The 24,639-nt window shown below is 55.4% G+C and overlaps 3 protein-coding genes across 18 annotated transcripts in view; 2 read left to right on the forward strand and 1 right to left on the reverse strand.

Moving 5' to 3' along the window:
- The first annotated feature begins 213 nt into the window (after positions 1 to 213).
- Positions 214 to 5,986, forward strand: PHF1 (PHD finger protein 1). 4 transcript variants are annotated; one of them, XM_039465276.2, is made up of 15 exons: positions 214 to 754; positions 1,812 to 1,986; positions 2,069 to 2,150; positions 2,258 to 2,353; positions 2,765 to 2,865; positions 2,978 to 3,126; positions 3,314 to 3,409; positions 3,608 to 3,676; positions 3,808 to 3,931; positions 4,041 to 4,108; positions 4,288 to 4,392; positions 4,516 to 4,705; positions 4,796 to 4,890; positions 5,155 to 5,232; positions 5,355 to 5,986. In XM_039465276.2, the coding sequence occupies exons 2-15, from the start codon at positions 1,828 to 1,830 to the stop codon at positions 5,641 to 5,643; spliced, it is 1,701 nt and encodes a 566-aa protein (XP_039321210.1). In that variant the 5' UTR covers positions 214 to 754; positions 1,812 to 1,827; the 3' UTR covers positions 5,644 to 5,986. The 4 variants fall into 4 exon arrangements, 2 of the variants coding, with proteins under 2 accessions (XP_039321210.1, XP_010332329.2); XR_005578410.2 differs by having other exon boundaries at positions 215 to 754; positions 4,527 to 4,705; positions 5,152 to 5,232; XM_010334027.3 differs by having other exon boundaries at positions 216 to 754; positions 5,152 to 5,232.
- Positions 5,987 to 6,094: 108 nt separating this feature from the next.
- On the reverse strand, positions 6,095 to 7,735 carry CUTA (cutA divalent cation tolerance homolog). 2 transcript variants are annotated; one of them, XM_003923149.4, is made up of 6 exons: positions 7,624 to 7,735; positions 7,004 to 7,224; positions 6,786 to 6,845; positions 6,631 to 6,676; positions 6,459 to 6,508; positions 6,095 to 6,319 (listed from the first exon to the last, which is right to left on the reverse strand). In XM_003923149.4, the coding sequence occupies exons 1-6, from the start codon at positions 7,660 to 7,662 to the stop codon at positions 6,193 to 6,195; spliced, it is 543 nt and encodes a 180-aa protein (XP_003923198.3). In that variant the 5' UTR covers positions 7,663 to 7,735; the 3' UTR covers positions 6,095 to 6,192. The 2 variants fall into 2 exon arrangements, with proteins under 2 accessions (XP_003923198.3, XP_003923197.3); XM_003923148.4 differs by having other exon boundaries at positions 7,496 to 7,656.
- A 303-nt stretch (positions 7,736 to 8,038) lies between these two features.
- SYNGAP1 (synaptic Ras GTPase activating protein 1) overlaps positions 8,039 to 24,639 on the forward strand; it is a 34,963-nt gene continuing 18,362 nt past the window's right edge. For 3 of the 12 annotated variants that reach the window (XM_039465295.2, XM_039465311.2, XM_039465309.2), the window contains exons 1-5: positions 9,617 to 9,867; positions 13,083 to 13,204; positions 15,375 to 15,480; positions 21,757 to 21,848; positions 22,307 to 22,428. In XM_039465295.2, coding sequence (XP_039321229.2) covers positions 9,801 to 9,867; positions 13,083 to 13,204; positions 15,375 to 15,480; positions 21,757 to 21,848; positions 22,307 to 22,428 — 509 coding nt within the window. In that variant the 5' untranslated portion in view covers positions 9,617 to 9,800. Of the gene's footprint in view, positions 8,285 to 9,599; positions 9,868 to 13,082; positions 13,205 to 15,374; positions 15,481 to 17,986; positions 21,625 to 21,756; positions 21,849 to 22,306; positions 22,429 to 24,639 lie in introns of those variants that run through there. The other 9 variants (XM_039465305.2, XM_074397911.1, XM_039465325.2 and 6 more) reach the window with 6 other exon arrangements.

The following is a 24,639-nucleotide window of genomic DNA, read 5'->3' on the forward strand; positions in this document are numbered from 1 at the left end:
AGGGGCTCAGTCCTCCCAGGTGCCGCGCGCAGGAGGGGACACGCGTGCGCAAAAGGGCGGCGGGTGGGGCGCGACTAGCCACGGGGAGGGCGGGGCTGGGGCTAACGGCGAGTGGAGGGCGGGGCGCGCGAGGGAGGAGGGCGTGGTGGGGGCGACGCGAGGGGTGAATGGAGGGCGGGGCCGTGAACTGGGGCCGGGGGGCGGGACTCGGAGTGACCATGGGGGGTGGGGCAGCTAACGGATGTGGCATGGGGCGGGGGACCAGTCCGGAGGCGGGCTGCCGGGAGGGGGGATTCCCTCCTGCCCCAAGGGCGAATCTCAGGTCTGAGGAAGGGGCTGAGGGGATTCCCTCTTCTACCGGGTCCGACTCTTCGCTCCCCAAACCGCGGAGGGCCAGCCTCTTGCTCGGCGCCCTCCAGGCCTGTTGGAGGTGAGGGAGGTGGGGTGAGGTGGTGCCCGCCCCCCCCTCCGGCTCCTCCTTCCCCTCAGTCCTCCCCTCCCACCACCCTCCCCCCCAACCGGTCCGTCCCTCCCCTCCTTCCCCCCCGCCGCCTCCTCCTCCTGCCGCTGCCGCTGCTTTGGCTGCTGCGTCATACGCCCCAGAGCCGCCGGGACGGAGGGGCTGGGCCTGGGGACCCCCCGGCCTCCGCCTGCACGCCCCCCGACGCCCGGACGTGCCCTCTCCGCGCGGGGGACTCGCCTAGGTCTCCTACGTCTGCCCCTGCCCGGCTCCCGGCGGCCCCAGCTGTCACCGGTAAGGAGGCGGCAGGAGGCGCCGGTGGGGGGCAGGGAGCCGGGGGTCGGCGCGGGGCGCGGGCGGGAGAGCCTCGTCGCCTTGGCCGCGGGGTCCGGGTTGGGCCGACGCAAGTCCCTTCTCGGACTTGCAGTCCTGGGGAGTAGAGACCGGGACTCGGACACGCCCCCCTCCCGGGGCACTCCGAGAAGTTGTCTAACCCGAGGGCAGGGAGCCCCGAATTTGAGGGTGACCTGACATAACCTGGCACCAAGATGATTGTTCTTAATGAGACACGCAGGCCTGGGGACACTGCCGTTTCTGCCCTGGAAAACATCTCCAGAAAAGGTCCCAAAACACATTTCTGGGCAACAGGGCACCCTAATTATGATACCTCTAAACTGAGTGGTAGCATTTGCTTCTGCAACCGTAATTTCTCCTAAAATTTCAAGGCCAGGATATAATATCCCAGGAGAGCTCTGGAAGCTGGGAAACTAGAGAACCAGGTTTGGGTCGCGGGGGAGGGTAGTTATGGAGAGTAGAGCCAGTCACTAGAGTTGGAAGAGTACTCAAGAAGCTGGTGATGGGTGCCCAGTGGTTTCCTATCCAGGCGTCTCAGGATTTGGAGTTGGGGGCACAGATCCTTCATTCTTGACGGCAAAATAGGCAAAGAAAATGGGGAAGCTGGCTGGGTGCGGGGGCTCATGCCTTTAATCCCAGCACTTTGGAAGGCCGAGGTGGGTGGATCACGAGGTCAGGAGTTCGAGACCAGCCTGGCCAACATGGTGAAACCCCATGTCTACTAAAAATACAAAAATTAGCCAGGCATGGTAGTGTGAGCTTGTAATCCCACCTACTCGGGAGGCTGAGGCAGGAGAATTGCTTGAACTGAGGTAGAGGTTGCAGTGAGTCGAGATCACACTACTGCACTCCTGGGCGACAGAGGAAGACTCCATCTCACGCCACTGCACGCCTGGCAACGGAGCAAGACTCCATCTCGGCGGGGGGGAAAAAAAGAAAGAAAATGGGGAAGTTTTCTCAGCATTCATAACCTCTTCCCCATTTCTTTTCCGGCTAGCCCCCCCCAGGATGCAATGGCGCAGCCCCCCCGGCTGAGCCGTTCTGGTGCCTCCTCACTTTGGGACCCAGCTTCCCCTGCTCCCACCTCTGGCCCCAGACCTCGACTTTGGGAGGGTCAAGATGTGTTGGCCAGATGGACTGATGGGCTGCTATACTTGGGCACCATCAAAAAGGTAAGATCTTCTACCTCTGACCTGCCTATTCCCCTTATCTAAATCTGGTTCCCATTTCATCCTCTATGCTCACTCATTCCAGGTGGACAGTGCTAGGGAGGTGTGTCTGGTCCAGTTTGAGGATGATTCACAGTTTCTGGTTCTATGGAAAGACATTAGCCCTGGTAAGACTCTAGAGACCTGAGATTGCACATCCCATAGAAAAGAAACCTGGCTTACGGTAGAAGAAAGAGACTTAAGGGCAGGCCCCTGACACTATGTTCTCTCACAGCTGCCCTCCCTGGGGAGGAGCTCCTCTGTTGTGTCTGTCGCTCTGAGACTGTGGTCCCTGGGAACCGGCTGGTCAGCTGTGAGAAGTGTCGCCATGGTAAGAGGGCAGGTCACCTGAATGGTCCAGCTTGCTCTTCCCTCCAGCACAGTCCCTATGTTGTCACCTGTCCTGGCCTTAGTCCCCAAGCCACTGTTCTGGCCAGGCTGCTTAGCCCTGTCTTAGTTCTCATCCCCTTTAAGCCCAGGGAGAAGCAGCCATGGAAAGGGGTGGTGTAATCTTTGCAGGTAGAGGATGTTTTAAGTGCACCCTTTTCTAACCATATGACCTTGATTGAGCAAGTCCCTAAATCTCTAGGAGCCTCAGTTCCCTGACTTGTAAAATAAGGAAAATCCATTTCCTCATCCAGACCATAGTCAAGGATTAAATGAGATGGGTAAAGATTATTCCAGTCCCAATACCAAGCACACACAGGTATGCAATAAGTGGTCTATTATTATCATTCTTCAGCTTATCACCAGGACTGCCATGTTCCCAGGGCTCCAGCCCCTGGAGAAGGGGAGGGCACATCCTGGGTGTGCCGCCAATGTGTCTTTGCAATCGCCACCAAGGTAAAGTCACCTCCCTGTTACCCCTTCCTGTGGGAGCCTCCCATCCACAGCCTTTCACAAGCCTTTCCTCTCGCCACCCCCCTGAGGCCACCCACCTACTCTGTCTCTGCAGAGGGGTGGTGCCCTGAAGAAGGGCCCCTATGCTCGGGCCATGCTGGGTATGAAGCTCTCTCTGCCATATGGACTGAAGGGGCTGGACTGGGATGCTGGACATCTGAGCAACCGACAGCAGAGCTACTGTTACTGTGGTGGCCCTGGGGAGTGAGTAATGAGGGGGTGTGGACTGTGCAATGAATGATGTGGTGGTGGACCCCAGGAAATGAAGGAGAAAGAACAGAGTGAGGGTAGCACTCTGGGGGATGGGAGGTAAGTGATAAGCAGGGTTTGGGGCAGATATAGGGATGGCTGCAGTGAGTTGAGAGGCCCGAAGTCTTCTGTTGCCCCTTAGGTGGAACCTGAAAATGCTGCAGTGCCGGAGCTGCTTGCAGTGGTTCCATGAGGCCTGCACCCAGTGTCTGAGCAAGCCCCTCCTCTATGGGGACAGGTGAGACTCTGCAGGAGGCAGTGATGCCCTGTCTTTGTGCTCCACCCTCAGTTCCCCCACGCCCTTCTCCACTCCAGTCTCTTCCCAGCCTCTGCAGGGTTACCTCACCTGTTCACCCCATCCTTGCTTGTGAGTCCTTCAGGAGATGGCCTAGTTTTTCTGTGTAAGGTGTGTGTGCTCCCTCTTGCCCACGTCCAGGTTCTATGAATTTGAATGCTGTGTGTGTCGTGGGGGCCCTGAGAAAGTCCGGAGACTACAGCTTCGCTGGTGAGCTGGATTGGTCGTGACCTCAGTGTAACTGCACCCCCAGTATTTCACTCTATGTGGCCCAACCTCCCACCTCAGGACTCCTCTGGCTCTTAAAATGCCTCTGTGGTCTTGAAAACTTGTTTCTCCAGGGTGGATGTGGCCCATCTTGTCCTCTATCACCTCAGCGTTTGCTGTAAGAAGAAATACTTTGATTTTGACCGTGAGATCCTCCCTTTCACTTCTGAAAATTGGGACAGTTTGCTCCTGGGGGAGGTAAGGGGTAGTGACTTTTGGGAGTTGGGATGGGACAGGAAGATGTATTGGAAAGGGGAAGAGAAGAAATCACTGCTCCCTTGGCCCCATTTTCTTTCCTTTCTGCCAGCTTTCAGACACCCCCAAAGGAGAACGTTCTTCCAAGCTCCTCTCTGCTCTCAACAGCCACAAGGACCGGTGAGTTGGAGGGAAGAGGAGGCAAGGGTGAGGCTTGGAAAGAGAGGGAGATTGGAAGCCTGGATGGGGAGGGGCTTGTAACCCATCTGGAAGACTGTGACTGAGAAAGATTAAGGAATGGTGTAAGGGGGAACCTTTTTTACAGCAATGACTCTATATCATTTATCTTCTTGCCTCAGTTTCATTTCAGGGAGAGAGATTAAGAAGAGGAAATGTTTGTTTGGTCTCCATGCTCGGATGCCTCCCCCTGTGGAGCCCCCTACTGGAGATGGAGCACTCACCAGGTCACTGGTCCAGGGGGGATGGGGGAAATTCTCAGGGTGTTAGTCTGGGGATATATGTATAGAGATGGGGAGGTCTTTGGGGTGTCCGGGAGGGGGCTGGGGGGATAAGGAGGCCTCTTACAGCTTCCCTTCAGGGCAGGGCCCTGGGGGAGGGGTCTCACGTCCCCTGGGGAAGCGCCGGAGGCCGGAGCCAGAGCCCCTGAGGAGGAGGCAGAAGGGGAAAGTGGAGGAGCTGGGGCCACCCTCAGCAGTGCGCAATCAGCCCGAACCCCGGGAGCAGAGGGAGCGGGCTCATCTGCAGAGGGCACTGCAGGTACAGGGGAAGGGGGAACCCTGTGGAGCAAACGGTGGGGTGTGGGAAGGAGTCAAGGATTATCTCTCAGTCCTTTGCCCCCTCTTCTAGGCCTCAGTGTCTCCGCCACCCCCCAGCCCTAACCAGAGTTACCAGGGCAGCAGCGGCTACAACTTCCGGCCCACAGATGCCCGCTGCCTGCCCAGGTCAGTGTTCCTCTGCCCCTGCCCCTGAAAATACACTCCCAATTATTCACACCTTCTGGACTTTCTCACCCAAAATTCTTTTCCCTCTTCCCCCTTGGGTACCCACTTCTTGTCCTAGACCAACTTCTAGAACTAGTGTCTGGTAGCCAGTATTCTGGGGAAGGGAGTCCCTTGAGGGTAGTGTTTGAGCTCTGTACTTCCCAGAGGGAGAAGGTCCTGTTCCCCTGCGTCAGGTCCTGACTTTCCCCCCTCCAACCCCAGCAGCCCCATCCGGATGTTTGCTTCCTTCCACCCCTCTGCCAGCACCGCCGGGACCTCTGGGGACGGTGAACCCCCAGACAGGTGAGATGCTGTCCTCTATTACCAGTGATGCTCCTCTTCCCCTCTATGTGCTCAAGGCCCTTAGTCTCTAACTCTTTGTTTCTCTGATTTCACATTTTCTTACAATTGCCTTCTCTCCTTAGGTCACCCCTGGAACTTCACATTGGTTTCCCCACAGACATCCCTAAAAGTGCCCCCCACTCGATGACTGCCTCATCGTCCTCAGTCTCATCCCCATCCCCAGGTCTTCCTAGACGCTCAGCACCCTCTTCTCCTCTGTGCCGTAGTTTGTCTCCTGGGACTGGGGGAGGAGTCCGAGGTGGGGTTGGCTACCTGTCCCGAGGGGACCCTGTTCGGGTCCTTGCTCGGAGAGTACGACCTGATGGCTCTGTGCAGTACCTGGTTGAGTGGGGGGGAGGCGGCATCTTCTGAACAGCCTGCCTCTGCCCACCTCCCCATTCACATACACCGGCACTTTCATACCCTGACCTCTGACCTCACCTACAGCTGGGATGTACCTGGAGAGACAGGGGGTAGTTCTCCCTGCTGCCCAGGCTGGAATCCAAGAGTGGGGGGTGGGGAAGAGGCTCTCTTCTCTACCCTCCTTCATGATTCCTGACCCCCCCATCTTTCTTCCCATTTCCTTTGATGTTATTTTGTTACAGCTTTTTAAATATTTTTTAAAATTATTTAACCCCTGGGGGCAGAGACTGAGGAGGGAGGATGATAAGGGAACCCGGACTCTGTATGATTGAAATAAAGAGAAATAAACAAATCTAGCAGCTCTGAGTCATTCTGAAAGATGTAGAGAATACAGGGACTAAAAGCACTTACTCTCTCCCAACAAATTTGCATACATGACAAGGAAAAAACAGGCAAAAGGCAGAGAGAACCAAGACAGGATTTATTGGGGGCCGAGTCATCACCTGGAAGTCAGAAGACATTGAAGTATCATGGGGGATCATGGCAGAACAGGGTTCATCATGGCAGGACTGTGCTAGAGTCAGAAACTGACTCTGTGACCTGGTGCACCCACTGCAGGTACGGAAAGTTCCCCTGTTCCACAGGCAATGCAATCACCTCAGCCACTTCGTAAGGGTGCACAGAACTGCAAGATAGATGGGTGGGGGTAGGGGATTACTCAAAGATTTACCCAAAGGAAACCACCCCCTCAGGCACAAGCCACTGCCCAGCAAGTCACACCTCACAGTACACACCCTCACCCCATCCATCTCGAAAGTTCTTACCGAACAAACTCTGTCAAAGCCGGGACCAAAGAACTTTGGGTTTTAATCATCTAAGGTACAAAGATAAACATGGGTGAATCAAGGAGTGGGATTGAGTTTCTCAGAAGAGGGATAAGGGCCTAAGGGGTCAGGGATTGGGCAAGTTTTGTTGGGTAGGGGAAATGTTTCTCACCATCAGCACCTCACTGTCTTCCTCGATCTTCCCTTTCCACTCATAGCTGAAAGGTCCGAGAGGGAGAGTTGTGGGGAGCAAAGAATTTTTCCCAGAAAAGAGGTTCCCAGTCAGCTCCTATGGTTAGGTTAATTCCCCCAACTTCTATGACTCACATGGATGTAATCTGAGGGATGAGGTTGACGCAGGCTGCTAGGTGCTTCTCCACCACGGCCCTAGGGTGAAGAGACAGTCCCATTCAGTGTGCCCCCACGACCCCAAAGCCCAGAGACAGGCTTCCAGAGCTGGAGAGAGCAGAAAGAGGTACTCTTCTGCCCCACCCCCAACTCTCCCTTCGTAATCATCGTTTCTCGCTGCACATCGAGGTCCCTACCTGGCGATCTCCTTGGCGACCTTCTCGTTGGGGCAAGTGACAAAGGCTGCAGAGACCGATCCCGGAACGTAGCCGGAGCCGGAGCCGGAGCCCGAGGCCGGCGAGGGCTGGGTTGGAGGGTTTCCAGAGGCCATGGTCAGCAGGGCTCGGGGTAATAAAAGAAGGCGGGAGGCCACAGGCAGCAGCACCGGCATCCAAACCAAAGACAGGAGCAGAGAGGCCTGAGAGCAAGGGGCGAATTCGGTCTCTCCTCACTAACAGCCCAGGAAATTACACCCGGGGAAGCCTTCGCTTAGATACTCAGGCTCTCTGCATTCCCTCTAATGCACCCCGAAGAATGCCCCTGAAGGTGAGATAGAAACTTGGAAAAGTAAGGCAAAGGCTCAGTTCTCATTCACACCTCAGGGAGCCAACCTCTGGGATTTGGGGTGCAGGTAGGGTCGAGGCCTCGAGGGCCGGAAGGGGCGGGGCGGGGCCGGGCCGGTCACTCACCACTCCGCCGAGCAGGACCGCGGGAGCCCGCCCCCCACTCATGCGGCCTACGCTGGTGGAGGAGAGTCGATCTCAAAGGCCACACGTCACATGGAGAAACAACCCCAGGAAGAGCGGCCTCTTCTTACCTGGGTGGCAGCCACGTGATAAGAAAACAGCGCGCCCATGTGACAGGAGCCGGACCACCCGCGCCTCCAGAGCCAGCCAATCCCGGCCCTCACGTGGCGCGGTTTGCCCGCCTCCTGGCGAGGGAGGAGCGATGCGAGACTTGACCAATCGACCGCCGGATCTGCGGACGTGCGCGGAAATGGCACGCCCGTTTCCGTGTGAACCCGAAATTGCCACTTGCTGGCGGAGGAGAGCCGCTGCGGCGTTCCACTGTCACGTGAGGGGGCCGGGCCTCTCTGGCGGCGGCACTCAGTGAGTGACGCGAAGCGGCCAGTCGCAGGCCAGCCCCGCAGGTCACGTGAAGCGAGAGCTGGCCCAGGAAAGGGGGGCCGGAGACCCCGCAGAGTCGATGCGTCAAGCTGTGGAGTGGGGAATGATCCTTAAACCCGACAATGTGCCTAGTGACCTCCCCTGCGCTGTGTCCCAGGCCTCAAGGAGTGGGAGGGTCTGAGAAGGACCCTTCATCCCAACCTCTGGGGTGAAGAGAGCGCCCCCTGCCCTTTTAGTTTGGGACAGAGATATGCTTGGGTTTGGGAATGAACCACGGTGATCTGAGAAGCCCGCTGTCCCTGGGTAGGGGGCGTGATTAGGGAGGCACGGGCAGAGCAAGACAATGGCTAGGTGAGGAAAGATGCATTTGAAAAGAACAGAGCGACACCCTGTGCGTGGGGTAGAGGATGGTGAAAATGGGGCCTAGCCATCTTAATTGAAAACCCAAAGCTTGAGACAGACTGCTGAATCGAGGGGAGGAGAACGAGGGCTGCAGGATGGGGATAGTGATGATGGTCCTTCTGTCCCCTCTTCCCTGCTTATTCCACTCCCCAGGATTGGTCCACCTCACAGCCTTGGGTCTCCTTTCCCCAACCCATCCCCCAAGGAGCCAGGACCTGCCCTACATAACTTCCCTGGGGCCCAAGCGCATCCTGTGACCCAAAAATGGAGAGAGGGGCCAATGAGAGGCAGAGAGGTGGGAGGAGGCAGCAGAGAAAAAAGCTCTGGCCACTGCCCCTACCCAGTATTCCCCCTCCCTTCAAGGTCTGAGGTCATTGGTCTGGTGGTGGGGATGCCTCGGTGTTTCCCAGGCTGACGTCAGGGTTCTACCTCTCCGAGGTTCCAGGGCAGGGAAGAGGGGAGGGGAGGATCCCTGAGATCTCTGTCTTTGAGTTTGGAGTTTGTCTCTGAGTTGGATTCTTCTTCAGTGGAGTCTTTCAGTGTTCGTGCGGAGATATTTCTTAGGACTGAGTTTCCTTTTTTTGTTTTGGGGGTTTCTATGTTTCAGGGTCTATGGTCGCACTCTCTGAGTCTTCTCCATGGATTTTGGGTCTCTGAATTGTCCAGCTCCTGACCAGCTGAGTGTCTCTCTCTGTCTCCCCCTTAAGTCTGGAGTGTCTCTGTCTCTGAGTTCTCAGTCTCCGAGATCTGAGTCTGGGGTCTCTCTCTAGGTCTGAGTTCTCTAAGCTCTAATTTTAGATGTGGCTCTTTCTGAATCTGGGCTTCATCTTTTTCTGATGAGGTCGCAGGTCTTGGTCCCTGAAATCATCATCTCAGGGTCTGGAGTCTAAGATGTCTGTGGATATGGAGAACCCTTTTGAGACTGGATTCTGAGATTTTGATATTTGGCTCCTCTCTCTGGGGGATCTGGGGTCGTTTTTTTCTTCAAATCAGGAGCCTCTTTTCCTCTAGATTTTGGGCCTGTGTCTCAAATTAACCCACGGTGGGGGGTGGTGAAGTATCTTTCTCTGTGGGTCTAGGGTCGCTCCTTCTCAGGGTCTGGGGTCTGTATCTTTAGGACCTCCGGCTCTCTCTGGTGTGTTTTTGAGTTAAGGGTCTCTCTCTCTCACAATCTGGGCCTCCTCGAGTAGGGGTGGGGGCTGCAGAGTCTCTCCCTCCTCCTCCTCCTCCTGCTCTCTTCGCTCTCGCTCGCTCCCCCGCCCCCCCTCTCTCTCGGCTGCCGCTGCTGCCGTTGGCTCTTATTCTCCTCCTCCTCCTCCTCTCTCCTCCTCTCTGCTTCTCTCTGCTCCTCTCTCCTCCTCTCTCCTCCTCCTCCTCCTCCACCTCCTCCTCCTTCTCCCCCTCTTTCTCCCCCTCTTTCTCTCTTCTTTCTCCCCCGTCCCCCCGCCCCCTCCCCCCAGGCCTGATGAGCAGGTCTCGCGCCTCCATCCATCGGGGGAGCATCCCCGCGATGTCCTATGCCCCCTTCAGAGGTACGGTGGCGGGGGGAGGGGGAGGGCCATATGGGGGGCAACAGGGGGAGGGGCAGGGGGCGGGGGAGAGTCGGGGCCAAGGGAGGGGAGCGGCTGAAATGGAGGGAGAGGGGAGGACCGGGAAGGCAGGGGTGGGAGCAACCGGGAAGGAGGGATTGGAGGCCAGAGGGATAGGGGTAGATAAGAGACGGAGGGGCCAGGAAATGGGCCTTGAAAGGGGGCTGAAGGGAAAATGATGAAGGGGAAAGAAAGCGCCAGAAAGGGGTGGGAAGGTAGAAGGATTGGGTTGGGGAAGAAGCTGCAGAAATAATTTGGGGGTGGGAGCTGAGTGATGAGGAAAACATCCAGGAAATAGAGGGACAGAGTCTTGGGAGAGGGGCTAGGAGGGAGAAATGAAAACACAGGGGTGAAAAGAGAAGCCAAGAAGATGGGGGAGAATTTGGTGGGGGACTCAGAGTATGGTAAGGGGTGGAAAAAGGAGGATGGAGGGAGAGAAGGGGCCAGATGGAGAGAGAGGGAGGCAGTGGTGGGGGGGGGGGATGGAGGGTCCAGATGGAGGGAAGAGAGGAGAGAGATGGAATGGGATGGGGGAGGGGAGACCAGGGCAGGGGGAGGGCCAAATTATGTGTGCTTGTTGGGGGAGGCAATACAGGTAAGATTAAGTGATGGGAGTAGGGGACAGGTTAGGAATCTGCCCCACACTCTGGCCCTCATAAAGCCTCTTGACCAGTGAAATGTAACCTCTGGGGTCTTAATGCTGTCTTCACTTCATCACTTTTACCCCCTTCCCCCACCCCTCCAATCCTTATTTCCATTCCCCCTCCCTCCTCTGCTGTCCATCACCTATATCTTTCCCCCCATATGGTGTCCGTTCCTTATATGAGTCCCCCTTCTGTCCTTCCCCTATATCAGTCCCCTCTCTGGTGTCCATTGCCTTTCTCTCTCTCTTTTCTATGTGGTAGTGCCCTTATATCTCTGTCGCTTCTCTACTAGTCTGTCTTGACCCCTTGTCATAGCCCCCCATTAGGTCTGCCTTATTTGCTCTGACACATGTCCGATGGAGCCCTTCAGGTGTGTTCCCTTGCCCCTAGGCATTTACCATCATTTCTGCCTTTTTTTCTTTTATATCTATTCCTATTATATGTCCCCCAGGCCATTCTGCATTCCTTCCCCACTCCTTGTCAACACAAGTCTGTGCCTACCCACTTTCCCTTAATATCTCAACTCTTATTACCATTCTTTTCTTGTCACCTCTATTTATTGGAGTGTTGGAGATTTGGGGTACAAATACACAGGTTTTGATGGTTAGAATAAGGGTTCCCCATCTCAGCCCTTGCGGGATTTCTCATCCTAGTAAAATTTCCCTCTTAGCCATGTTCCTCAGCCTCTTATATCTGCCTCCCAGAATCATTGTTTACCAAGTCCAGACAGTATTTGTGTGTGTGGATGTGTGTGTGTGTGTGTGTGTGTGTGTGTGTGTGTGTGTGTGTGTTTCTAGAGTTGTTCCTAAGCTAAGTTCCCCACTCCCAGGAGAAAGATGTCCTCTGAAGTCTAACCTGCCTGCCTCCTTTGGCTGCAGCCTGAACCAGTCCTTTCCCAAATTGCTGATGTGTATTGACAGATTTCTCCTCTGGGTGTACCAAGTGTCTAAGTGTGGTGGGCATGTTGTCTACAATGTCTGCAGTCTGAGGCTAGGTATCGGTGATCTCTGAACATTAGTTAGTCTCTGAGATGAGACAGAGTTTCAAAGTATTGTGATTTCTAGATGGTGGACATTCTGAGGGTTCATTGCTCACTGTGATCAGGAGGTTGCGTAAATTTGAGAGACATATTTATAGACAGAAAAGGGCTGAATTTTCGAAACTCTCCTACTTAGGGCATTCTGTTGGAATAAAGCTCAAAGACCAGTTCTCCTGCAATATAATCATGGTTAGTTATCCCATAAAGGTGAGAGTTTGATTTTTTTTCCCTCTAAAATCTCTCTGATACCTTAAGCCTAATTTCTGTCTCTTTGATGTTACCAATGTGACATCTGTCTTACTTCAATAGGGCCTGTGTGGCATTGGGGTTTAAAGGAGAGGCAGTTTGCAGGGAGAGGGGCATGGTAAAGAACAGCAAGGCTGGGGAAGGAGGACCCTGGGGTCATCTCAACCATGGGTGACACTTGGTCTACTATTCTCTCTTCTGAAAGTTTTGTTCCCATCTCCACCTGTCATCTTTGGAGGCCCCTCTGTGCCACCAGGCCTGGATATTCCATTCTTTTCCCTGACCCCTTTCTTCCTCAGGCTCCTCACTGTGCCTTGGGAAGGCCCCTAACCTGTGGAGGGGCTTCCATCCTGTCCGTTGAGACTAGGTGGGATGCAGTGGTGGGGGCAGTGTTGACTCTCTGGGCGCTGAATCGGGGGAAGAGATCAATTTGGTCTCTACTTGTCCAAACAAAGGCATATTTCCCACCTTCTGCCCTGGCCCCTTCACAGCCAGATGCCGCCAAAAGCCATCTTCTCTTTACCACCAGAAGAACCAGAACTTTCCCCAAAGGATGGACAGGGTTGAACTAGGGGAGGAGGGCACAGAGAAGGAAGGAGTGGTGGGAGGGGAGGCCCTCTCAAGTCTCTGACTCTGTAAACAGGTAAGCTCCCCCACTTCTTCTCTTTTCTAGATATTTAGCCCTCAGAATCTCATGATCCCAATGTTCCTACACACACACACACACACACACACACGCATCCTTCTTTCCCACAGCTGTGTGGCTTTCCTCATACTCTTTTACAGAGGGTTGGTGCCACCTCCAAGTCCTTGTCTTCTGCAGCTATTTGGATGCTTTCCTTTACCCAGACATCTGACACCAACCTCTCTGTTTTTCTCCTGCCAATTCTGCAGCACCTCCACGTTATTTTTCTGAAGTAGATGGAGAGCTTTCATCTTTCTCTGCTCCAAAACATGTACCTTCTCTGTCATATAATTCCCATCCCTGAACCTATGCATTTCTTTCCCCAAGTCTCCAGAGCCTTGTGTGATGTGATCCTCTCTTTTCCCCCATGTATAAACACTTGTCTTGTGTTCCTTTAGAGTTGCCAGGTGCTTCACTTTCAACTGTGATCTCCTCAAGGCCGGTGGGGTCCCCTTCTCGCTTTGTAGACTCTCTTCTTGCCATTTTAGGCCTCTGCTTCCAAATGCAGTCTCCCTTACTGTTTCTGTGTGTCTCTGTCCCCCAGATGTACGGGGACCCTCTATGCACCGAACCCAATACGTACATTCTCCGTATGATCGTCCTGGTTGGAACCCTCGGTTCTGCATCATCTCGGGGAACCAGCTGCTCATGCTGGATGAGGACGAGGTGAGTGGGGTGGGAAGGTTGGGAAAGGGCATGTGGGAGAATGGGGAGAGTCCTCATTAGTGAAGGGGAGAGAGACACAAGGAAGGCAGACGAGAATCATTTGCAAATGACAGGAGGGTAGCCATTGAGACTTGGGTTGGAATGTGACAAGAGGGGTAGTCATTCTCTCACCGTGGCCAGGGGGTCTTTGAGTGTCATGAGCTGTGTTGGGGAGGAGATGTGGTTCTGAAGATTTGGGGGGTGGAGAGCTCCTGTTTCCACACTGTTCATATTATAGGATAGGTTAGAATGGGGAAGGGGAACTGAAGGGTTTGGAGAAGGGGTGAAGAAAGGGAAAGCCCTCCCCACCAAAGCAATCCTCAGGACCCCTCTCCACTTTGCCCACTAAGCAAGTCTCTCAGTTCTTTCTCCATCTGGGGGCAAAGTGCAGGGAGGAGAAATTGCAGGACCCAGAGAAAAGGCAGGAGATAGAGGAGGTTTTAGGTAGCTGGAGGGTACTGGGAGAGAAGACAGAGGACAGCGGATCTTGGCATGATGGGGGTGAAGACTGGGAGGGTGACTCAGATCAAGGTTTCAAGAGACACTGAGAGGGCTTCTGCAAGGCACTGGTTAGATATCAGGAAGGAATATAAGGGAGCAGAACTGGGAGTATGTGGAGTTATCTAAAGGAGTAGGAGTGGAGTAGGGGCAGGGACTAACTAGCCAGAGTAAAGGAGATGAAATGGACAGAGGCCTCTTATGGGAGGTGGTGGCCAGGTATGGAGATCTGAGAGCCAGAGGAGCGTGGGTTCTCATTTGGGAGCTGGGTCAGCAGAAATGTCCGTCAGAGGAAATAAAGGATGCAAACTGGAAGGGTGGCCCACAGGTGTGAGTCAGGGAATGGCCGTGATTTGGGGGACAAGTTTTACAAAATGGTAGGGTAGCCTGGGAAGCCAAATGTGGTGAGAGATGGGCCCTGAAAGCTGTTGGGAATGGTGTGGTGAGGAAGGGTTAGAATTTGAGTGAGGGCTAACTAGAGTGTCAAGGGACCTGTCGAGGCAGTGAGAGTGTGGAGAGACGGCTGGGTAGACAGCTTCCAAGCCACAGAGTAAAGCAGAGGTGTTAAGGAGAGGATATGGTGACTTTGAAAGGAGAGGTGGCTTGGGGAGTCTAAGTTTTGGACACCACTGGGAGACATTTGAGGGGTTTGGAGTCTGTAGGAGAAATAGGGGAAACTGGAACCAAGAGTGGGAAATTACAGGGATGAAGAGGGAAGACAGTGGATGGGGTAATGAAGGAATGACTGAGTTACGGACAGATTGAAGGGACCAGTGGCCAGCAAGCTGAGGGGCAACAGGAATGGCCAGTCTGGAGTAGGAAGGGCATGTGTGTGGGAGGGGAGTAGACAGAATTGGGAAAAGGAGCAGCCTGAACAGACACAGGGAGTTGGAATTGGATGGGTTGTGGAACTGCGGCTGGGGATAGTGAGGGGTCTGTTCCTGTGGCTCCTGGTAGAGATGGAAGAGACCGGAGGGGTGGAGATGTATGTTGGTAGGGATGGAGGTGGACGGGGGAGTGGGGTGTGAAGCTTAGGGAAAGGTGATGGCTTTGAAGGGGAAGAAGGGAACTGAGAGATGTTGGACCGGGTGATGGAAGGAGATGAAAGGTGGGGGAAGGTGACCAGGCCCTCTGGGGGGAGGGGAGGTTGGGTCCCAGTCTGGCCGCAAGCCGGGCCGTGGGAGGGAGACAAGCTGTGGATCCTGATTATAAATGCAGCTTCTGCTACCCCCGTGACAGGCTCGGAGGGAGAGAAGGGGGTAAGGGAGGTGGGAGGTTGGGAGGAAAGCAGGGAGAATGGAGGAACTGAAGGTCAAGGGAAACCTGGATTCAGGAAGTAGCTAACTTCTGAGGAGTTGCAGGAGAGCTGCGTAGGGCTTGGGAGAATTCTCGGGAAGGTGTTTCAAGATATATGGAGGGAGAAAAGAGGGTGGGACGGGAAGGAATGAGAGAGAGAGAGAGGCTGGGGCACAGAAGGGAGAGATCCACTCACCAAGAGTGGTGGGCCGGGGCAGAAGGTAGGCAGGCTTGGGGAAGGGAGGTCCGCCCTTCCTGGGAGGGGGCGGAGAGGGGGTAGAGGGAGGGGAGGGGCGGCGTGGGCCAGGGAGGTCTGACACACCCCCACCTCCCCTAGATACACCCCCTACTGATCCGGGACCGGAGGAGCGAGTCCAGTCGCAACAAACTGCTGAGACGCACAGTCTCCGTGCCAGTGGAGGGGCGGCCCCACGGCGAGCATGGTACGGCGGCCGAACAGGCTCTCGTGCCCCGGACAGGAGCGGGGAGAGGGCTGAAGGTGGACCGGACCGGGGGGTGGGGCGGGGGCGTCGGGGAGCTGCGGGAGCTGGCCGGAGGCGGGAGGAGGCGGAGACAAACTCTCGTTTCCCGAGGGGAGACGGCGCCCTCCTTTGGAAGGTGGAGCGCGACTGGGGCTGTGGGTGAGAAGCCCTGTGGGTCCTCGCTCGGATTCGCTCCCTTTCTCCTCTCCAGCAGCGAAGTTTGACTATTTTCCTGGTGCTTGTAAAAATAGTCTCCTTAGATCTTTCGCTTCCAGTCCGCGTGTTCCTGCCCCTGCCCCTCCCTGCCCGTGGTCCGGGATGTCGGAGAGAGTGACCTAGTTCCTGCCCTCCCCACAGACCTCTGCCCCACCCCTCCGCTCCTGATGCTTCCTCCGGACCTTCAGGCTTTGAGGTCCCCTTTTCTTGCCCCCTTTTTTCTCTTCTTATCAACTGCTTCTGTTTTCTGCACTTGTATCACCCCCTTTTTCTTTCCTCCCTGATTTCTCTTACTTTCTGTACGCCTCTTAATTACCCCGTCCCTCCCCTCTGCTCCTGGTGAAAGTCCATCAGACTCCCATCTCATCTCCTTTCTGTCTGTAGAGCTATCTGCTCGGTCTGTCTCTCCAACTCTCTCCCTCTCTCCATCTGTCTCTTCCCCTCCCTCTCCCTTTCTGCCCCCCCAACCCCCTCTTTAGTCATTTAAAAAAAGATTTTTGTCTTCCTGAGAAGTTCGCTTAAAAGGTTTCCATGGGAACAGTGAGGGGAGATGAAGGCAGAGAACAGAGATCTGCAGCCAAGGTGCAGAGAGACGCCCTCAGCCCCCGGAAACCCCCTCGTCACTGCCCCTTTCCACTACATTTCCCTTCCAGGACCCAGCGATCCAGGTTCCCCATTCCTCCAATCCCCCAGGTGACCCCTTTTCTCCACCAGCCCCCCTCCCTTAAGAATTCAGGCTACCAGTTTCTTTCCCTTAGAGAGCCAGTGACCTGTCCCCATCCTTTGGCTCCTTCCAGCCTTCTGATAGGTCCAGGCCATACTAGCCTTGTGGGCAGGTTTGGGGACCTTGGGTGGGGGTGGGTGGGTGGCCAGGGATGTGTGTCATTGTCATGGAAACCCCATACCATGGGGGTGTGTGGGTAGCACATCTCTGTGAGGCAAAGCCAGGTGGTGGTGGAGTGTATACAGAGAATGTGTGTGATGTCTGTCACATCTGTGTGTATTATGTGTATGTGTGTATGTCATGTTCATGTCTGGGGAAGATGTGTGTGTTTGTGTGCACGTGTGTATACCTGCGTTTCCAGGCCAGAATGGTCACATGCTCACAGAGCATGTTTCTCATGTCCTGTGGTTGGCAGATCTGCCCACTTACTCCCCATCTTTCTCCTTATCCTGAGTCCTCAGGGTCTAGGGGTCTTTGGCGGGGGTCTCCCGTGTGTTTTGAGTGGGGACGTCAAGTGTGTTTGGAGTTGAGGTGGCATGTGGAAGTTGCTGTATTGGGGTTCCGTACGGGCTGGGAGGGGGTCTAGGGGCACATGTATTTGGGGGAAGGGCTTAGTGAAAGTTGATAGATGGTGAACGTTTAGGGTCTTCAGGGAGACATGGAATGTGTAAAGGGCATGGAGGATGTGCAGTGGACATAGGGGTCGTTGGGACCTTGAGGACTTGGCTCTGCAAAGATGTTTGCTGAGGCTGTGGACTCTCCAGCCCGGGAGAGGTCGCCGGACCTTTGAGGGGCATTGGAATCCAGGGCTCCTCCTCTGCTGGGTGGAGCCGCGAACCCTCGTTCTCTCCGCGGTTTTGTGTGTGTGTGGGGGGGGGGCCCTGCTCAGGAGGGGATGGTAGGTGGCCTGGTTTGTTTTGGGGGTCCCCTTGCCCCCCTCCCCCGTCTCTCTCGCGCTGTCTCCGGGCGACGGGGCTCGTGACAGAGGCGGCCACGGCAGCAGCGGTCGCCTAGCAACGGCGGCGGGGCCCGGGCAACGGCGGCAGCGGCGGGAGCGGCGGCGGAGGGAGCCGTTCCCGCGGCTGTCACCGCGCGGCCGTCCCGGCCGTCCCGGGCCCCGCCGCCGCCCCCACCGCGCCGGGCGGCGCGAGCCGGGCCGTACCGCCCCCTCTCCCTCCGCACCCCGCCCTTCCCCCGCGCAGGGGCGGGGCCCCTCCCCCACCGGGGACACCCCCGACCCCCCCCCCGGGGGGGCGGTGCGAGGTAAGGGCGGGGCCGGGTGGACTAGGAGCGCGCGTGGTGGGGGGGCCGCCGCGCGCATGGGGCGGGGGCGCGCGTGTGCGTGGGCGCGGGGAGGGGGGTGGGGAAGCCGCGGTGGCGGCGGCGGCGGCGGCAGCTGCTCCCTCCGCATGTTCTCGCTGCATCTTCCGAGTGGGGGGAGTTATGGTAACTGGAGGGGGGCAGCGGAGGTCGGGGGGGGGGGGTCGGGGACTGGCCTCGTGCGGGCAGGGTCTCGGGCACGCGGGGGCGGCCGATGTATGTGGGATCTTGGAGCCACTGGTGGAAGGGGCAGCCCGTGTGCCCGCGTGTGTGTTCGTGCTCATGCTCGTGTCTCCTGTGTGTCGGTGCCATGTGCACACGGGGGCCCGGTTCCTCGTGCACACATGTGCAGCCAGCCTTGTGCAGGTGTGTCCTGTCTTATCCTGACTCTGCCTGCTTCCTGCCTAGGGGGCTGTTGGGCCAGCCACGGGCTTGTGGGGCAGTTTGCGGCCATGCTGGTCCATGTCACCTCTGACCCTGAGCATGCATATCCCTGGCTGGGGCTCACCTCCTGTCCGCCTTCTGTGTGTGGCAATGTGTGGCACTATGAGCAGGATTTTCTGTGTTCCTGGTGGCAGGTGTGTGTCTTTGCATGTGTGTTCCAGCACTGGCCTGAGTATCTGTGCCAATCCCAGCCTGGGTGTCCAGGGCGTGTCTGGATGTGGGTAGTGTGTTGGGGGGAGTAAGTGTGTGAATGTGTTCCTTGGAATCCTACTGTGTATGAAACACCTATGGGCTGGGCAGGTGTGAGCCCTGCTTGGTCAGGAAGTAGGGACAGAAAAGCTCAGAAAGGGAAGAAATGGGGTAAAGAGGAAAAGTAGGGAGGAGATTGGAAAGAAGGAATGAGAGAGGCTTGAAGAAGAGAGCAGAAAGCAGGCCAGGAAGAATAGCTGGAGAATGGGAATGTGGGAGAGAGCCGAGCCAGACTTAGAAGAGAGAACAGGGTGATAAGAGCGTAAGATGGGGAACTGGATGGAAATGGTGGGAGAAGAAGGGGCCTGGGAACTGGGGAGGCAGTGGGGAGGAGAGAGTCAGGCCTTCTGATAAAGTGATCTCTGAAAGAAGAAAGGGAGAAAGATGGGAGAAGGCACTGGATTCTTGTAGGCCCTGTAGGAGCAGGCTTGGCAGGGAGGCCACTCAGGCATACAACCTGGCTCACAGTGAGGCCTGTCATGGCAGGGACCGTCATGAGAGGTTCCTATTCCCAGCACAGAGCTCCGTCTCCCATTTCTCTGCTCTGTGTCCAAACCTGTTCTTCACCCTTCTCTGGCAACCTCCCTCCCCTGGTTTCCCTTGAGAGCTGCCAGCTGGGTGTGTAGAGGAAGAAAGGCCAAAGGGAAGGTTAGGGATTTGGGGAATTGGCGGGCAGGGGGAGATTCTGTGGGTGATGGCAAGATTAGAGATGTTGGAGGGGCAGAAGACCAAACCCTTGCTGCGTGTGTGTGAGTGCCATTGTGTGTGTACACAGGGTGTGTACATGTGTGGGTGTATGCACAATGCCTGTGTTACGGGTTTGTGTAGGTGGCTGTTATGTGTGTGCATGCGTGTATACATCATGCAGGCATGGGACATGGAGACCCAGAATCACAGTGTATGCTTTTCAGGGTTGCTGTGTGTGTGTACACAGGTATGTGTTGTTTTCTCTGTACATGTCACTGCATGCAGCACTAATAACAGGATGTTCTGGGTTTCTGTCACTCTGCCCCCCTTTTCTGTGTGCTTCTGCTATTCTTTTCCTGCGGCAACAAAAGTCTTTAATAAGCATATGTGTAAGTGGCCTCTGTGTACCTGTGACTTATGAGTGAGTTCATGGATCTTAGTTCTTGGTAATATGTGTAAGGTTACATTACTTCCAAGAACCAAGCAAGCCAATGAGCAAATTTGTTCTTCTGTTAATGCTTTAGTTCCAAAGCAGAATTTCAATGCATTTAAAGTTAGACTTTATGCCTTTATTAGATGAGCTTGCACGTAAAAATCATGGCTGAGCTCGGTTCCCTGAAATGAGAGTGAGGCAGCCATACCTGAGAAATGCAGAAAAACGTTACTAGGGAAGAGATATCTTGAACCGTTGGATGCATTGCTTAGTGTGTAACAGAAGGATAATTAACACATTTGCTCCTGGTTTTTCTTTACTCTGGTGGCAATCTCAGATGCCTGTGTTAGAGGGAGGAGGGCTGGGGGAGGAAAGGGGGTTGTCCCGAAACAGAGTGGATATGGTTGTACTTTTCACATGAATGAAAGGATGATGTTTGTGCTTCTGAGATATGAGGATACCTTTCTGTGGTCGGGATCATGGTGTACTCAAGCATGTATTTCAGGGGTTAAACCGGAATTCCCCTGCATGGGGCCATGTGTGTCTTAGGGTTATAGGTCCATTTCTGTAGTGTGCTGTCCACATGATTGCCCAAGAGACTTGGGCCACAAAATCCACACCAACAGCCCTCATGTGGGCAACTGGGTTCAAGTATGTACTCCCTTGTTGCAGTGCTCACATATGTCGAAGCTTGTATCCTGTGGGGTGTGTGGGCCTCGGGGTCTCAGAATGTGGATCCGTGCTATGCCCATGCTCACAATGGTCTCTATGTCTCAAAAGCACATAGATCCCCACTTGTTTTTTGTATTGTGGGTCTCATATACACATACTTCCACAGCTCAGTGTATGTTTCTGTACTATACACCTATTCCCGAGGGAGTGATAGGGTTCTCTTGTCATGGGGTCCACATTTTTGTATACAAACCTCCTAACACCTGGGTTTTACAGGTAAAGGGAAGCTGGGGACTGATTCTAGGGCAGTTTGCAGGGAATTTGCAATTCCGGAAGCAGACAGTGAAAATTAATTGTGGCCCTCCCTTGTTCTGTTCTGGAACCTAGAGGGTTAACAGGCAGCTCTTCCGGTCCACCCCCCTCCTTCCAGCCTGTAGCTTCTTGTTGCCGTGGAGATGGTGGCCCCGCCCCTGATGCAGCACCTGCCCCCCCATTGGCTGCAGTGGTGACTGTGGGGCTGAGGGGGGAGCCCAGGCCTGGGCAGCCATTCTGGAGCTGGAGCCGGAGCTTGGCATCCCCCCACTTACATTCTCTTCCAGCCCCTCGGCCCCTCTAAATTCCCTTGCAGCCGAGCCTCAGCTTCCTTTTTCAGAGCTTGCCATCCCTCTAGGCTCTTGGCAGGCTGAGCTGCATCCGCATTCACCTCCCCTCCTCCTCCTCTCCCTATCCTTACTTGGGAGTCCCCAGAACCCCTCACTGCCCATCCTTCCTGCTCCCTGCCCACTCCCCTGCATTCTTTGCTTTTCCCCTCCCCCCTCCCTTCTGAGCCCCTGCCACTGCAGTGCACGTGGAACCAGCTCTTTCTCCCCTCCCCCCAACCTGCCCCTTCCTTGGATTTTCTGTCCCCCCCCACCCCCCGGCTTCTTCCCCTGCTACTCCTCACAGATCTCTTCCAAGACCTCCCCCTCCAGTCCAGGGAGGGGGTCATGGGAGGCAGCCCTGGCCCTCCAGACAGACAGGGGTTCCAGGAGGTGGGGGGCAAGTGGAAGATGTGCCCAGCCGGGGAAAGAGGAAAGCCTGTCTATGGGCAATGACCTTTAACCCATCTGTGTCCCCAGCTAGCCCCTTCTGGAGTGGGTGGGCCCCAGGGACCTAGCCTCTTTGGATCTTTGGTGTCCTTCATTACTGGGGTTGTATTGACCCTCTCAGCTATGCCCCCCTGCTGAACTGCTAGCCCCAGTCATGGGCCTAAGGCCTCCCACCCCATCCCCCTCAAGGGGCTCCTGCTCAGGTTCCTTGCCCCCTCCTTCCCGCTGCCAGCCTCTCCGCCGTCGCTGCTCTTCCTGCTGCTTTCCGGGGGGTAGGTGAGGCCGGAGCTGAGGGGCAGAGGGAGGTGGGGGCATGCACTGGGGTCAGGGGTGGGAACCTGGGTTAACAGCTTCCCTCCTGGCCTCTTCCCTAACTTCCCTTCTGGACCTTTCCTCCCCTCCAGAATACCACTTGGGTCGCTCGAGGAGGAAGAGTGTCCCAGGGGGGAAGCAGTACAGCATGGAGGGCGCCCCCGCTGCGCCCTTCCGGCCCTCGGTGAGTGGTACCTGCCACATGTGGCTCAGCTGGGCCCCCTCCCCTCCAGCCCCAACTGGGGCCCTAGGAGTCTGAGAAAGAGGGCAGGAGGGGGAGAGAGGGAGTCAGAGTGAGAAAAAGAGAGTGAGTGAGTGTGTGTGTGTGTGTGAGTGTGTGTGTGTGTGTGTGTCTCCCCACCTCTTTGGTTTCCCCTTCTTGGCTCTGCCCCGCTGCTTCTCAGACCAGCCCTCCTACCTTCTCCAAGCTGTGTGTGAATGTGTGTGTGTTTGTGTGTGCTTGCACTGTACCCGTGGGAGCAAGGAAGACAAACTAGTATTAGGGCTCCTATCCCCTTTTCCTCGCCTCTGGAGACTTTCCTTTTCCTCATCCCACTTTCATCCAGGGGCTCTCTACCAGCTGAGGGATGAGTAGGTAGAACTGACCCTGCCCAACCTACCCCATCCCCATTTCCCCCCCAGCAAGGCTTCCTGAGCCGACGATTAAAAAGCTCCATCAAACGAACGAAGTCACAACCCAAACTTGACCGGACCAGCAGCTTTCGCCAGATCCTGCCTCGCTTCCGAAGTGCTGACCATGACCGGTACAGGGGCGGGAGCATGTGGGATGAGATCGATGTAATACAGCGTCTCTTTGTGAGATGGGGAGGGAGGGCTTATCTGTGTGCCAAGCTTGAAGGATTCAACTCAAGTTGGTTAGGGGATGTCATGGGGCAGGGGACAGAACAGAGAAGAATGAGAATAGGGATCTGTGAGCAGCAGGAGAGGGGTAGGGTGGCAGAGAGAAGATACAAAGAGAGGCTGGAAAGCGAATGAAGGTGAAGCCAAGGAGGGACTCCACAGGGACTCCTCAGGCCAAGAAGGATGGGCTCTAGCCCAGGATCAAAGGAACTGTACAGGAGGAGGCTGACCCTGGAGGAACGTTTAAGGAATGCAGGGAAGGGATTGGTAGGAGAGTGAGCCATAGGCTCTAGGTGGAAGGGTGTGAGGGAAGGGCAGGAAATACAGGGGCAGCAGGTTGGAGTGGGGCTGGAGGTGGCTGAATGAACGGATGATGGTTAGGGCTCAAGGACCTCATCAGTGGGTGAGGGAAGGGACAGTATAGAGCATGGCAGAGAAGAGGAGGCTGGGACAGGTGTGCAGGGTGACAGAATGGGGAGCAATCCATGGACTGAGGCATGAAGAAGCAGCACTCAGATAAGTCCAGAGGGCACTGTCCCTGAGGCCAGGCTGAAGGAGAGACCTCCACTGTTTGCCTTTGTTGCCTGCCATTTGGGGTTCCTCTCGGGGTTTCCCCCTTACCCATTTACTCCCCAGGGAGAACCATGCCCTCCCTTTCCCCCATGTCTGGCCACCCCCAGGATTGGGCAGGTAGGGAGGTTGGGATAAAGTGAGTCACACCTTTCCCTGCCCCCTTCCCATGTTGCCAGAGCTGGATTTGGGGCCGGCAGGGGGTGAGGGCATGGTATTCCTGGCCGCGGGGGTGGGGGGCCGGGGGCCGGGGGAGCGTCGCGCTGACGGCAGCCAGAGCCTGCGATGACGGGGCTGCTATAAATAACTTCTTGGAGGCTCCCACACCCGAACTCCCCTCCCGCTTTCCCACTGCTCTCTACTCTTCATCCCCTGCCCATCTCCATACCGCTTGCTATCCTACCCCTCATTATTCTGTGCCCCTAGCCCCCTTTATTTTCTGCCCTCCTGCGGTGATGTTTTGGCATTCCATCTCCTCTTTGCCCCCACCCTGTTCCCCTGGTCATCTCTCAGTTGGCTCTCCTCTTCTCCTGTCCTCCGTCTTGCCGCACATACCTTTGTCTCCCCCTACCTCCTCTTCCTCCTAGTCCCTGTATTCTGTTTTACCCTCATTCAGCTCTTTTGTGCCCACGGCTTTCTCCTATTTCTTACGCTTTTCCCCTCACTCTTTCCCCCGGTTCTGCTAAAACTTGTCCTCTTATGCTGTGTTCGTTCATTCTTTAAATCATTAAATGTTTATTAGGCACTAGCTGTGTGCCAGCCCCAGGCTAAACAAATCTCTTCTCTGTGCCTTCACTTCTTTGCTTCCATTTTTTCTTTTATACTGAGGCTCTGCTTTCTGGGGTTACCCTGAGTTACTACCTAGAAGTGTCCCAGGCCCACTTTGTTCTCTCCTTTTTTTCCCTTTTCTGCCGTGGTCCATTTCTGGGTTGAGATATTTCTAGGCGTCCCCTGTCCTCGAAACCTCTTAGGTGTGAGATGGTGGGAGTTTCTTTTTTTCCTTTTTAAAAATAGATAGGGTCTCACTATATTGCCCAGACTGGTCTCGAACTCCTGGGCTCAAGTGATCCTCCCACCTTGCCTTTGAAAGTGTTGGAATTACAGACAGGAGCCACCAGGCCCAGCTGGAGCAGGGGAGTTCCTTCAAGGATTCCGATTTCTCTCATATCCCTCAGGACCTTGCTGAGATAGGCGGGGTTTCTTTCTGTGTGTTTGGAAAGGGTGTTCAGGGGGCCTTCTCTCCAGGTCTCCGTCCTAGAACAGACAATAGACTAACGATGCAGGGTCCCTGTGTGTCTAAGAGTAGGATGGCCTTGTGCAGTGGCTCATGCCTGTAATCCCAGCACTTTGGGAGGCTGAATCACTTAAGGTCAGGAGTTTGAGACTGGCCTGGCCAACGTGGTGAAATCCCATCTCAACTAAAAATAAAATAAAATAATAAAATAAATAAAATTAAATAAAATATAAAATTAGCTGGGTGTGCTGAGGCAGGAGAATCGCTTGAGTCCAGGAGGCAGAAGTTGTAGTGAGCCGAGACTGCGCTC

This window comes from Saimiri boliviensis, chromosome 4 (assembly GCF_048565385.1).
Source record: "Saimiri boliviensis isolate mSaiBol1 chromosome 4, mSaiBol1.pri, whole genome shotgun sequence".
NCBI classification, from domain to species: Eukaryota; Metazoa; Chordata; class Mammalia; order Primates; family Cebidae; genus Saimiri; species Saimiri boliviensis.